Source organism: Natator depressus, chromosome 14 (assembly GCF_965152275.1).
Source record: "Natator depressus isolate rNatDep1 chromosome 14, rNatDep2.hap1, whole genome shotgun sequence".
Classification (NCBI taxonomy): domain Eukaryota; kingdom Metazoa; phylum Chordata; order Testudines; family Cheloniidae; genus Natator; species Natator depressus.
Window position 1 is genome coordinate 47470647 of NC_134247.1, and position 13377 is coordinate 47484023.

At 62.6% G+C, this 13377-nt stretch overlaps 1 protein-coding gene across 1 annotated transcript; it reads left to right on the plus strand.

The window, feature by feature from the left end:
* Positions 1-5411: 5411 nt before the first annotated feature.
* Positions 5412-13067, plus strand: LOC141997994 (class I histocompatibility antigen, F10 alpha chain-like). The gene is made up of 10 exons (XM_074970598.1): positions 5412-5552; positions 6760-7020; positions 8216-8482; positions 8838-9113; positions 9723-9833; positions 10174-10206; positions 10599-10631; positions 11089-11124; positions 11651-11683; positions 12231-13067. Exons 1-10 carry the CDS (start codon positions 5486-5488, stop codon positions 12365-12367), a joined length of 1254 nt encoding a protein of 417 aa, XP_074826699.1. The 5' UTR covers positions 5412-5485; the 3' UTR covers positions 12368-13067.
* The last annotated feature ends 310 nt before the right edge of the window (positions 13068-13377 follow it).

A 13377-nucleotide genomic window follows, 5' to 3' on the forward strand; every position in this document is an offset into this window, starting at 1 on the left:
ATTTTGTATATAGTTCTTTTCCTATTCAGTTGTACTGAGGGGCTAGCTCGGTTCCAAAAACCGATCAGTTTATTGTGTCCGTCATCAGCCATCGGGCAGGCCCGGATTTTGGGGTAGATTCAGTTGCAAATTGTAAATTTGTCCAACAGTGTCACTGAATGTTTCTTACCCATCCAGCTGGCCTGCTGGATCCAGAAATAGCCACCTCTCCAGGGCGTCCAGCCTCCCTGGGAATTCCTCAGGGGCTTCAGCACCGTTGATTCAAATGTACGCTGACCGAGTCGTTGAAATGTCGTTTGGCTCGATGTTCTGTTGTTACTTCCTGGGCCATTTCAGCATAGAAAGAAAGCTTCTGCTGTAACGTGGTAATTATTTTCTGGGAGTTTTGCTACATTGCAGAGTTTCATGGTTTGTTCTTTTTTCTGCTGGTTCTTAACTTTAATTTGAGGACAGTTCATTCCATCTTTCTCTTAAGAATAAGAAGTTTTCCCCAATTTGATTCTAATTTTAAACAACTTCTAGGTTTATTATCAAAAAAATCTCCTAATTCCCAGTAACTAAAATATTCTGGCTATCCCAGGCATTATCCTAAGTAACTTAAAACATTACTAAAATAAGCAAAAATTCTATTTCTAACTCATAATATGGTGTAATATCACATGTATAATGAAAATAACAATTCCTGTATAGACCATCTCTAGATCAGTAGTGTGTAAAGACACACTTCCACAGTAATTCTCATACTAAAACCAAAAACTGTTTCTAAGCTAATAAAAAAAAACTAATTACAAACCAAAATTATAACAAATGTAGTTATATGTATTGAGGCAAATTGTAGGATTTTGTTACAAAAAAAGAATTGAGAGTTGTTACCTTGAGAATTAAATTCTAATTTAAATCTGGGAAGCTTGGTGTGAACTTGGACATTAATTCGCTCCTTGGCATACATCTCAAAGCGTTTACATTACAAGAAGGGCCCCAGGGTCTGGTTTAGTGTAGAGATGAGAGGTCTCCCCAGAAGGGAATCTGGTGTAATAGCTGTGACCTCACCTCTCCTGGACAGTGGTGCCTCGTACGGCCGAGTCTTAGCTACTAGGAGTGTGTTTAACGCGACACAAGACTTACACTATGGCCTTCGTTTGTAAATTTCCATGCAACTTTTCAGAGAGCGATGAACATAGTTGGTTTAAAATGAAACCTGACGGGAGCCCGTGATCAAATTACATCTTATGCCCGATTTGGTCGATGCTTTAGCCCAGGATCGTGGCTTCCGCGTAGGAGCTGTCCAAGCACACGGACAAGGGTGGGTGAGTAAATGACTCTCTCGAATACTGGAGCGTGGGGTGTCCGTTTGCCATCTGGTCTCACTGCTGTATGCCGCCTTCAGACGGAAGTGATTCAATCCCTGGCTCCAGAGGGTCTCTGGCTCAGGAAGGAGGAGGGGAAAGGCAGTTACACAGTCTTTACGACAGTGCAGGTTCAGGGAAAGGTGATTCTGCCCTTTAGCATGGTCTGGGCCTGGTTTCACGCCAGCTGGTCCATTAGACCATTGCTGTAGGGCTGCTAATTAAAGGAATATCAACACTGGGTATTCAGGGGTCAGATTTAACCCTCTAGGCCTGACAAGGAGAAAAACCAGCTGTTAGCTGACTCTGGGGCAGGCGAGAGGAGCGGTTGTGGGGAGTGGGGCGGGGGGCTGGAACCCAGACACTGGTGGGCCAGGGGTGCCTGTGGGAATCAGTGCACAGCCCCACGGAGGAGGGCTGGGGGATCCCTTACCGGGGGATGGTGCTATGGGAGCAGGGCAGGAGGTGGCCCGTGGGAAAGACTCCGTGGAGAGGCCAGGGGCTGCGGGGGCACAGACAGGGCTCCCTGGCTCGGAGGGGCCTGGGAACCCAGAGCTAGGGGGAGTTGGGAACCCCAAGAGGGAAGGGTCTAGGCTGGAAGGGCCAATGGAGTACTCAGCAGCGAATGCCTTACTGGGGGAACTAGCACGGGACTGAGAGCAAGGTGCCAGCAGGGCCGCGCTCTGCCACAGGCCCATCTACCCCGGTATCCCGTCTCTGCTAGTGGCCAATGCCAGCTGCTCCAGGTGTAGGATGCCCCCTTGTGGACAATTGTGGAATAACCTGTTTCTGGAGGTCAGTTTTTAAAAAAAACCACTCGGTGTTGGATGCTCTCCTTAGCCATAGGAGCGTCCAGTCCTGCTAAGCTCTTTGTGTCAGCTGCATCTTGTGGCAATGAGTTCCACAGGCCAATTGTGCACTGCATTGAAACAACAGCCTTTCCCTGGGGTTTTATGGCCTGCTCTCAGTGACTCTTGATAACCTAGTGCAACTACCCGGTGGGTCTGGGTTTGGGCTGCAAATGCACAGAACCGGATCCCTGACTGAGTTACCCCTGGTAACCCCTTGAGCTTCATCCGTAATGCGCCCTGGAGTTCTCTTGTTTGACCCTCCGCCGACAGATCCTTCACCCCGGGATTAACTCCATGGCTGAATTGCTTCTGCCTGCCACCAGGAGTCAGTAATGAGCCCAGGATGGGTGGAACCCGGGTCCAGGCAAGACACTGAAATGACTTTGTAGCAGTGTGTTTCTGGCACACGAACTTAGCCCAAAGGCGGGCAGGGAACAGGATCAGGTCATAACCTCAGGAGACTCAGGTTCTATTCCCAGCCCTGCCACTGGGTGAATGTGGACAAGGCATTTGCCATCTCTGTGCCTCAGTGTCCCCTGCTGCAGTTACTGTCCTGTCTGTGTACATTGCCAGCTCCTTGGGGTAGGGCCTGTCTATCCAGCGCCTGGCACTGGGGCCCTGGGCCGGGACTGGCTGGCAGGCACTATTGTAATGCACAGGATGGAGGTTTCTGCAATGTTATCTACAGACGTTATCTACAGAACCCGTCTGCTAGTTACAGACGAGAGTCCGAAGCCTGTACCCTGAAAATAAAGGCTTGTTTCATCGCCATGGCTACTTGTTATTTAAACGCCTCAAATCCGGGGCCCAGTCCTGCAGCCCCTGGGGCCAGTCCTGCAGCCCCTGGGTGGTTCTCAGCCCCTCCACACGGCTTGTCATCCACAGATCTCCAAGCTCTTTACAGAGGAGAGTATTGTCATCCTTCTCCTACAGAGGGGAAACTGAGGCAGGGAGCAGGGACAGGACGAGCCCAGCTCCCTGTGCAGTGAGCCTCTCTCAGAACTGTGCAAAGGCCACTTAATTTTAATCCCCTTTCCCTAGCTGGATGGCCTAGCCCCCAGCAACTCTGCCCCCCGAATTTCACTGACCGGCCCAGCTGGGCTGCCCTCCATGCATGGTGATCGGACTGGGGCTGTCTCTGTCCCTCCTGGAGCGATGTCTCCCCTCAGCCAGTCCCTGCCGGGGGGCGGGGGAGTAATACAGCTTAGTCGGTTCTCAGGTCTCTTTGGGGCTGGGGGAGGAGGGATTCTCACCACCCCAGTGAACACGAAAACAGGGAGGGCCGAGCTCAGGGAGCTGCTCTTGGGGGTCTTCTCCCCGTGAGGGTCTGGGGAGCTTCATCCCACGGCACAGACAGTGGATCGGGTGCTGTGGAGAGGGATGGGAGATTGGGGGTGATGAACGGGCAAAGTGCGCTGCTGAATGGGACCATCGGGGGAGTCACTCACCCGGAGAGACTGGGAGTGAGTCCAGTGCAGAGACCCCAGCACCTCTCCACCGGGCTGCAGGGTCTGGGACAAGGGGCGTCCCGTCACTGGTGCAGGCTGCCTGAAATGGGGGTGCTGGGTGGCAGGGGCCCCTCCCACCGTGTTGACCTGTAGGCTAAGGGCCCCCCAATATGCCAGGACACAGGCTGGGTAAAATCAGAGGCTAAGCTAGCTCCGTGGACTGCAACAGGGGAGAATGGCCGGGGGGTGAGTGTGAATGGGGTCAGAGGGGGTTAGTGTGAATGGGGGAAAGATCCAACGGCGGGCTGGGGTTTGTACCTGCAAGCTCAGATCTGGTTCACCCTGAGGCAGGGACGGGAGCTGGCCGGGGCCGGCTGGGCCCAGACACGCCTTTCCCCCAAGGTCTGGGGGGTTGGATGTGGGGGTCGGTGCAGGCTGGGGCCCAGCTGTGGGTGTGGGTTCCAGACCGTCTTGCCCTCCAGCATGAGACCCGGGCGGCCGGCAGCACGGGGGGGTTCCCACAGCTCAGACACGATGGGGAGGCTACAGCCCCAACTCCCCCGCTGGGCTGGGGGCGAGGGATGCGAACCCCCCCCCATGCCAATGGATCGAGGCTGAGCCTGGAGCGGGTCTGCGAGGGGCTCAGGAAACACCTGGAGGATGGGGAGGAGAAGCTGCAGTGGAGAGGTGAGGGGGGCCGGGAACCCAGGGGAAACTCATCTCATTTTAGACCCCCCCACGCCCCGCACTCTGCCTGCAGCCTGCCCTTCCTCCCACTCCTTTGGGGACACCCCTGCCCCTGTGATCCTCTGGGCCCCTCACTCTGGGTCTGTGTCACTGTGTGGGGTGAGGCCGGGGGGTGGTTGCTGGCTGGGGTACGAGGGGGCATTTGGAGGGAAGGGGTGAGCTCGGCCCATGGGCGACGGGGACTGACCCGTAATAGGGGAGGGGGCTTCCGGGATCCCCCTCACCCCCCTGTTCTGTTTCAGATGCGAACCCGGAGCCGGGCGCCCCTCTGGGGCTAGGCACTGGGGTGCCTGTCGCTGTCACTGCCGGGGCCGCCAGCTGGAGACAGACGCGCTCGGGGTGGGGGGCCTGGGATGGGGGATTGTGGACCGGCTGGGCCCTGCCACCCAGGGGAGCAGCATCCAGACCCCTGCGCTGTGCGACTGGCTGAGCCAGAGCCCCCGGGGACAGCTGCGGCCAGGCCAGACCCAGACACTGGGAGCCAGTTCCCCTCCCTCACCCCTGGCTTATCCTAGAGCCCAGGGTGTCCGTCCTGGGGGTAGCCTAGGGGGTTTATACTCCCTGCTCTCAGGTGCATTACAGAGCAGCTGCAGCCTCACACACTGATGCATTCGCAGCCCCCCAGGGCGGGATCCCCAGTGTAGAGACCCCCCCCCCGCGATGGAACGTGACCAGGGCCCGTTTCCTCAGTGGGTCAGGAACAGGGCATAACATGGGGGCAGGGAGCGTGAGTCCTGCTCTGACCACTAGCCCCCACTCCCCTCCCAGAGCTGGGGAGAGAACCCAGGAGTCCTGGCTCCCAGCCCCTCCCCCCCGCTCTAACCATTACACCACCCTGCCCAACCAGGTGTTTACCCTATGGGGGGAGGTGACACCCTCTGTGACACTTTCACTTTCAGTCCCCAGCTGGCATCCCGTACCAGGTGATGCGGCAGCCGCTCGCTTGTGGGGCTTTCTCGGCAGGCCCAGCCCTTTCTGGGGCAAAGTCCCCGGGGTGAGGCCCGGGACAAGGTGCACTCGGAGAGTCGCTCTGTTGGGGATCCCAGTGGGGAGCGCCCCGGCCGATGTAGGGGGGAGAGCGACTGGGCTCGGCATGGCTGTGCCTCTCCCCCTCCCCCTCCTCCTGCTGGGGGTCTTCGCCATCCCAGGGGGCTGTTCCCGTGAGTATTGGGGTGCTACCCCCCAGCATGGGTGGAGGGGCAGGATCCTGTCCCATTAGGGGCTGTGGTGACCTGTGCTAGGGGGCGTCGAGGGGGATGGGCCAGGGGCAGGGGGGCTTGTATTGGGGGGAGGGGCTTTGGGGGCTCAAATCCAGACTCCCGCCCAGGGCCCAATTCTGTTCTTGGCCTCCTAGCTGTGAATCAGGAGCGAGCTGCTACCGGGGGGTGTAAAATGAGCGCGAGGCCAGAACCGAGCCCCGGGTGGCTAGCTGGGCACGGGCACCCCCCGACCCCCATAGCCGGGTGTCCTGGGGAAAGAGGGGGTGTCCCGGGGAGGGGTACGGCTGCAGGGAGTGGGGAATCCCTGCCGGTTGTTATGGGGGGGGTACAGGGAGCAGGGCTGCCATCCCAGCTGGGCTCAGCTCCTGATCCGAAGGAAGTGGGGTCAGAGTCAAACTGCCAAGGTTTAACCCTTTCCTAGCTGTCTGTGTTTGTGGGAACCCCCGGTTCAGGGTCAGCCCTGCCCCACTTCCTTCCCCACAACATTAGGCATGTCACGACTTCTGGCCTTGCCTCAGTTTCCCCTCCCATCCTCCCCGCTTTGCCCCCTCCCTGTGGGACACTGGATTTTGCGGTGACGGCCTGCCTAGCCCCCCTGTGGTTTTGTGCCCCCATCTGGCGAGTGCCCAGCGTGAGGTGGGTGAGGCTGCCAGACACTAATTGCTGCTGTTAATGAGGGCCCTGGTCATGCCAGGCGCTGCGCGGACCCTGCTCAACTGAGATTGGGCCCCCCGTCACGCTGGGCACTGCATGGACCCCTGGACCAACAGAGAGTGAGGCCCCATCTACCCCCTTGCAGTGTGGGGTGGGGTCCCAGCTCTCCCTGGGGGCTGGGCCAGGTGAAAGGGGCTGCTGGCTGACTGGGGGGTGTATGTCTCCCTTCTGTAGTGTGGGGTGGGGTCCTGGCTCACCCTGGGGGCTGGGATGGTGCAGGGAGTGAAGGGCTGCTGGCAGGAGGGGGGTCTCTCCCCCCTGCAGTGTGGGGTGGGGTCCTGGCTCGCCCTGGGGGCTGGGTGGGGTAGGGGGTGGCTGGCAGGAGGGGGGTCTCTCTCCCCTGCAGTGTGGGGTGGGGTCCCGGCTCGCCCAGGGGGCTGGGCTGGGCTGGGGGCAGCTGGCTGACGGGGGGTCTCTCTCTCTCTCCCCCCAGGCCCGCACTCGCTGCGCTATTTCTACACGGCGGTGTCGGAGCCGGGCCCGGGGCTGCCCCAGTTCACCGTGGTTGGGTACCTGGACGACCAGCTCTTCTTCCATTTCGACAGCGAGGTGAACCAGGCCCAGCCCCGCGCCCCCTGGATCCGGGCCGAGGGGCGCGAGTACTGGGACCGGCAGACCTGGCTCGCCCGGGGCTGGCGGGAGGCCTTCAACGGCAACGTCCGCATCGCCATGGAGCGCTACAACCAGAGCCGGGGTGAGGGGCCGGGGGCCGGAGCGTGGGCCTGGTGGTGACCCCAGAGCCCAGGACCGAGGAGGGACCCCAGAGCCCGGGACCGAGGAGGGACTCTGGTCTGTCTCCATCCTCCATCCCTGGCCCCAGCGGTGACCCCAGGCCCGGGGATGACCCTATCCCATATCCCTGGGCCTAAGCAGTGACCCCATCCCCCATCCCCAGGTCTGGCGGTGACCCCGTCCCTTATCCCCATCCACAGCAGTGACCCCATCTCCAGGCCTAGCCGGGACCCCCATCCCTGTGGTGACCCCGTGCCCAGACCTGGCAGTGACCCTGTCCCTTGTCCCCAGCCCCAGCAGTGACCCCATCTCCGGGCCTAGCCGGGACCCCCATCCCTGTGGTGACCCCGTGCCCAGACCTGGCAGTGACCCCGTCCCTTGTCCCCAGCCCCAGCAGTGACCCCATCTCCGGGCCTAGCCGGGACCCCCATCCCTGTGGTGACCCCGTGCCCAGACCTGGCGGTGACCCCGTCCCTTGTCCCCATCCCCAGCAGGGACCGTAGCTCCAGGCTGAGCAGTGACCGTACCCCCAGCCCTCGCCCTGCCCTGGGCAGTGCCCGTCACCCTGGGCAGAGGAGAAACCAACCACCACCCCAGCCCCCGGGGAACCCCAGCCCCAGCGCTGAGCGGAGCTGTGACCCGGGCCCAACCCCTGGGCTAACAGGGATCCGACCCCGGGCCAAGCCCTAACCCCGACCCTCGCCCTGAGGCCAGGCAGAGCAATAACTGCAACCCTAATCCCAGCCCTGAGCTGAGCTGTGACCCTAGCCCTGACCCCTGGCCGAGCCGTAACCCCAACCCCTGGCTGAGCCATGTCTCAGACTGAGCCCCTTCCTTCCCCACGACATTAGGCCTGTCACGACCTCTGGCTATGCCTCAGTTTCCCCTCCCATCCCCCCCTTTGCCCCCTCCCTGTGGGACACTGGATCTTGCGGTGAGGGCTGCTGCTCGCCCGACACCCTGCCTAGCCCCCCTGTGCTTTCGTGCCCCCATCGGAGTCGAGTTCAGTAGCAACACAAGTGACTCGCCCCAGGGTGCCTCGGGGGCTGGGCCGGGGGGGCAGCGAGGGGCCGTGGCCCCGAGTCAGGTCTAACGAGCCACGTCAGGCGCCGTGGCCAGGGCTGTGGCCTCACCCAGCTCCGTGGGTGTCTCTCCAGGCCTGCACACCTTCCAGTACGCCTACGGCTGCAAGCTGCCGGCGGACGGGGGCTTCCGGCAGTACGGCTACGACGGGCGGGATTTCCTCTCCTATGACCCCCGCACCCACACCTGGGTGGCCTCCAGCAAGGAGGCCGAGATCACCAAGGGGAAGATGGAGGCCGACAGCCACCTGAGCCAGCAGCAGCGGGACTATCTGGAGCGGAAGTGCGTCGAGTGGCTGCAGAAATACCTGGAGTACGGGAAGGAGATGCTGCAGAGGAGAGGTGAGGGGGGCAGGGAGCCCCCCACTGCAGAGACTCCCCCACTCCCTGGCCTGTCTGAGACACTAATTAGAGTGACCCAGGGCTGGGTTACAGGGCAAGACCCCTCGAGGGCAGCTGAGCCTTTTGGGGGGTCCCCTTCTGTGCCATGCCGGCAGGGTGCAGAGATGGCTCCCCAGGCAGGTCCCACCTCCCCCTGCCCCTGGGCTCCGGGGAGGGGCAGGTCCCAGTGGTGTGTTTCCCAGGCTCTGACCGCTCCTGCTTTCCAACGACTGGACCATGGGGGCGCTAAGGGACCCGGGTGCTGCTCACTGGCCCTAACCCAGCGGCCTCCCCCTCTGCCCCCTCGTCTCCCCAGAGCGCCCGGTTGTGCGAGTCACCGGCAGAGACGCCCCCGGCGGCCTCACCACCCTCTCCTGCCGGGCCCACGGCTTCTACCCCCGGGACATCGCCGTGAGCTGGCTGCGAAACGGGGGGAGCAGCGAGCAGGAGACGTGGCGAGGGGGGGTCCTGCCCAACGGGGACGGGACCTACCACACCTGGGCCACGGTGGAGATCGACCCCCGGGAGAGAGGCCTGTACCGCTGCCATGTGGAGCACGAGAGCCTGGCCAAGCCGCTCGACACTGCGTGGGGTGAGGCCGGGGTGTGTGGACGCTGGATGAAATGGGGGGGGGTCACAGGGTGACTGGCCCTACAGCCCCCCCGGTAACACACTTTGCTCACCTCCCCAGGGGGAGAAAATGAGCGAAGCCGCAGGACAGGCGGGTCGTGTGGCTGGAGGGGGAGGAGGTTAAGACAGGAACCAGGGGCGGGGGGCACCCCGGAAAGCCGGAGCGAGCTGATAAATGAAGCGGGGTGTGACCGCGGAGCCGGCCTGGGTCCCAGCTGGGGCTGGGGTCCCGGGCAGTGAAAGGGCGGCTGGAGGTGAAGCGGGCTTGAGAACACGGAGAGCCTGGTGCCAGGCCCCTGTGAGTCGGCGGGAGTTTAAAAGTCCTGTTAACAAAGGATTGGAAGGGGAACGGCGGGACCTGGGCCCCGGGGAGAGGGGACGCTCGGGAAGGAGCAGGGCAGGGCGCCCGCTTCCCCTGGCCGCTGCGGTTTGAGGACTAAGGGACGTTCCTGGAACAGACCCACCGCGGGGGCACGGAGCACGGGGCAGGGTGAAGAGGCAGCCGCGGGGGTGCGAATGGGGGGAAGGATGTGGTGTTTGGGGGGGTCTCTAACTCCCTGCTCTCGTACAGAGCCCCCGTCCCGCTCTGCCCTGCTCCCGGCGCTGATTGGGGCCGTCGCGGTCGCTGCCCTGCTCTTCGCTGGGACAGTCGGGTTTGTTCACTGGAGGAGGCGGCGCCCAGGTAATGGGGCTGGCGGTGCCAGGACTCGGGGAGCCACCCGTCAGCGTGGGGCGGGCGATGGGGCACTGGGTCATGGGGATGGCAGCAATCCAGACCCCCGCCTTGGTGCTGTGTGACTGCCCCACGGGGGAGGGGAGAATGGGCCAGAGACCCCCCCGCTGGGAGCTGCTGAGCCAGAGACGGGGCCGATGGTGCCGGGTCTCTCTGTTCCCTTCCTTACGCCCGGCTTCCCTTGGGACACTGAGTCGCGCGCTGAGCCCTGGGGTCCGTGGACGCGGATCGGAGCCGGCTCCTGCCCCGGGAGCGGCCGCACTCACTGCGACCTGCCCTCTCTCTGCAGGGAAAACTGGAGCCGGCCACACTCCAGCTCAGGGTGAGTGTGAACCCGTCCGTGCTGCTGGCAGGTGTGGGGTGGGGGGCCGCGGCCCAGCCCGGGGACCCTCCCCTGGGACCGGGCGCTAACACCCCCTCACCACCTGCTCAGCCAGTCCCCCGTAATCCCCTGCGTCGCGCGACGTGCCCCCGGCTCTGCGGGGTGCAGGCCCCTCTGGTCTCCGGGCTGAGCCGGGCCAGGCAGGGGGGCCCCCTTGGCTGGCTTTGCCCGGGGCAGCTCCGGGTGATGCCGTTCCCTGTCTGGGGCAGGCCGGGGGGTGGTGAGCCCTGGGCCGGGGGTGGGGGGGGTGGGGGGTGGAATCGATTCCTAGGGAAGCGTCTGCCTCGCCGACACCGGTTCAGGAGACACTAACCCCCCTTCTCCCCCCACAGCCGGCAACCGGGACTCCAGCTCCTCTCTGGAAGGTAAGGGGGTGATGATGGAGCAGGAGGGATGGCCCGTTAGCCCTACAGCTCCTGGTCAGAGGCCCCAGCGGGAGACCAGGCGGGGGTGGGATCTCGCGGGGGGGGGCGGGGGTGTATGAATGGGACTTGGCGAGTCACCCCGCACTCCCCAGGAGGGTCATCTGTGAGCAGAGCAGGTAACCAGGAGCCCCCCTTTCCCCGCACTGGGGCCAGGCTCCCCATAGCAGAGCTGGGAGGGACGGTCCCTGAGATCCCACCGCGGGGCCCTGCCACACGGGCCCTTCCTCGCCCAACCTCAGGGTCAGGGCCCCCCAGGCCGAGCTGGCAGCTCCCCTGGTCAGGGGTGGGTCTAACGGGGCGGGTGGGGCTGGAACCCCTCTGAGGGGGGCTGTGACCCCGGGAGCACACCAACCCCCTGGGCTCAGAGACGCTGACCCTGTCCCCTTCTCCCCCACAGCCAGCGACAAAGAATCCAGCAAAGGATCTACCAGGGGTAAGTGCCGGGGGGCTCCAGCCCTGGGGATCGGCTCCTCTCTGGGGAGATGCCTTCCCCAGGCCCTGCCCTGGGGCGCCCTGCAGTCCCCCAGCCGGGGGTGGCTCCCCTCTGCAAGGGGGGTCATTCCAGGCAGCAGGGACTCGGGGGGGGGGAGGGGCTGGGACAGGACTGGGGCTGAGTGTGACCCCCCTCCCACAGCAAAGCTGGGCTGGGACCCAGATACCAGGACCCTCAGATCCTGAACCCCCCCGGCCATTCCAACCCCAGCTGGGGTCCCTGCACACCCCACACCCAGCCTCCAGCCCTGGTGCGTTATGGGGATTATTACCCCAGAGCTGGGTCTGCCTGGACCCGGCCCCTGCCCCCTTTCTGATCCCTTCCCATGGTCCCTGCCTGGGCTGGGCCGTTTCTGGGCCTCCGAGACGTTCTGCTCACCCCCAGTCTGATCCCATTGGTGTGGGGTGGGGGGATTGGCCAGGAACCAGCTCCCTGCTCAGTGCTAACCCCTTTCTCCCTCCCACAGGCAGTGACCCCGGGTATGACACCGGCTCGCAAGGTAAGTGGTGACTCCAGCCCTGGCTGCTCTCTGGGCAGGCAGCTCCCCACGGCCATAGGCCCAGAGCCCCCCAGGCCCTGCCCCTCTAGCAGACCAGCCTGGGAGCAGAGCGGGGGAGCTCTGAGCGCCCTGCTCCCCGCAGTGGGGAGCAATGAACCAGCCTGGGAACTCCCTCCTCTTCCCCCCACCCTGCCCCAGACAGAGCTGGGAGCGACCCTGCTGGGTATGGAGCGTCTCACCCCCATGTGACCCCGCTGCGGGAGGGTCTGGAGAACGGCCCGAGGGTGGGGGGAGCCCCTGTCCGGCTGCAGCAGGTCCCTCTCCGGTGTCAGCCCTGATCCCCACGAACAGACACGGCTCCTGCAGAGGCACCAGTAGAAAAAGGGGGGGCACCGGGGGAGGCAGCGCCAGAAAAGTGGGGGGGCCTGCAGGGAAAAAAGGGCAGGGGCCCATGGGGGCCACGCTGACGTGACCCTCGTCGCCCCTCCATAGTGGAGCCTCTGGGGCTCCGGGCTCCTCCCTGACTCCCTGTATCTGGTTCCTGCAGGGTCGGAGGCCGTGATGCAGCTGGTGGGGGACACGGGTGTGGGAGAGACCAGCCACCCTCCAGAAGCTCAGCAGCTCCTCCCTGGGGGTGTTTCTGCCCCGCCCGACGATGGGGACCCCCCAGCAGGCATCGTCTAGGCTGGAGTCACTCCTGGGCTCTCTCCCCGCCTCGGCCGCTGACTGCCCGTGTGACCTGGACCGAACCCCTCACCCTTTCCCTCTGCCTCAGCGCCCAGGCCCTGGGTGCGCCGCTCGGCGGCCTCGCGGGGCGCGGTGGGTTAAGTACCTGGGATCTGTCAGACTTACAGTGAAAGCTGCTGTGTGGGGCAAGGACCCTTTGATTTCTGCAGAGCCGCGGTTCTCAACCGGGGAACGCGTACCCCTGGGGTGCGCAGAGACCTGCCAGGCGGTACCTCAACCCTGCTGGATATTTCCAGCGAACTCAGTGCAAACTACAGTTTCATACCATGACTTGTTTCTGTTGCTCTGCCCAATGAAAGGTTTCCACTGCTCTGTGTAATGTACGCTGACAGGGAAGTGCAATGTTTATAGTCCAGTTGACTTATAATTATACGGTAAAAACGAGAAAGTCAGCCCCTGTCCAGTGATCCGACCCCGGGCCAAGCCATAACCCCGACCCTCGCTGGGACACGGCTGTAGTTTTATGTCTGATTTTTAAGTGAGGTGAAACTCGGGGTGAAACCTGTGAAACAGGTGAAACCTGTTACCATGTGTCTGGCAACACCTGTTGTTTCCTGTTCTCTGTGTATATAAATCTCCCCCCTGTATTTTCCACTGAATGTGTCCGATGAAGTGGGTTTTAGCCCACCAAAGCTTATGGCCAAATAAATTGGTTAGTCTCTAAGGGGCCACGACTCCTCCTGTTCTTTTTGCTGGACTAGATCGTGTAACTGAACCCCTGGAATAAAGGCCCTGTCTCTTGTGTGCGCCCCACTGTGGCTGGGCGTTTGCCGTGTGTCTGTCTGAGCCCGTCTCCCCTCCCAGAGCTGGGCTCTGCTGCCCCAGCGAGCCGAACCGCCCTGCTGCTGAGAACTGACAACTCCAGTCAATGGTGGGGGATTCTCAGACCGAGGCCGGGGGCGTCCCCTGCTGGCGCCGCTGCAGCCGGGCGCTGGGAAGAGCCGGTA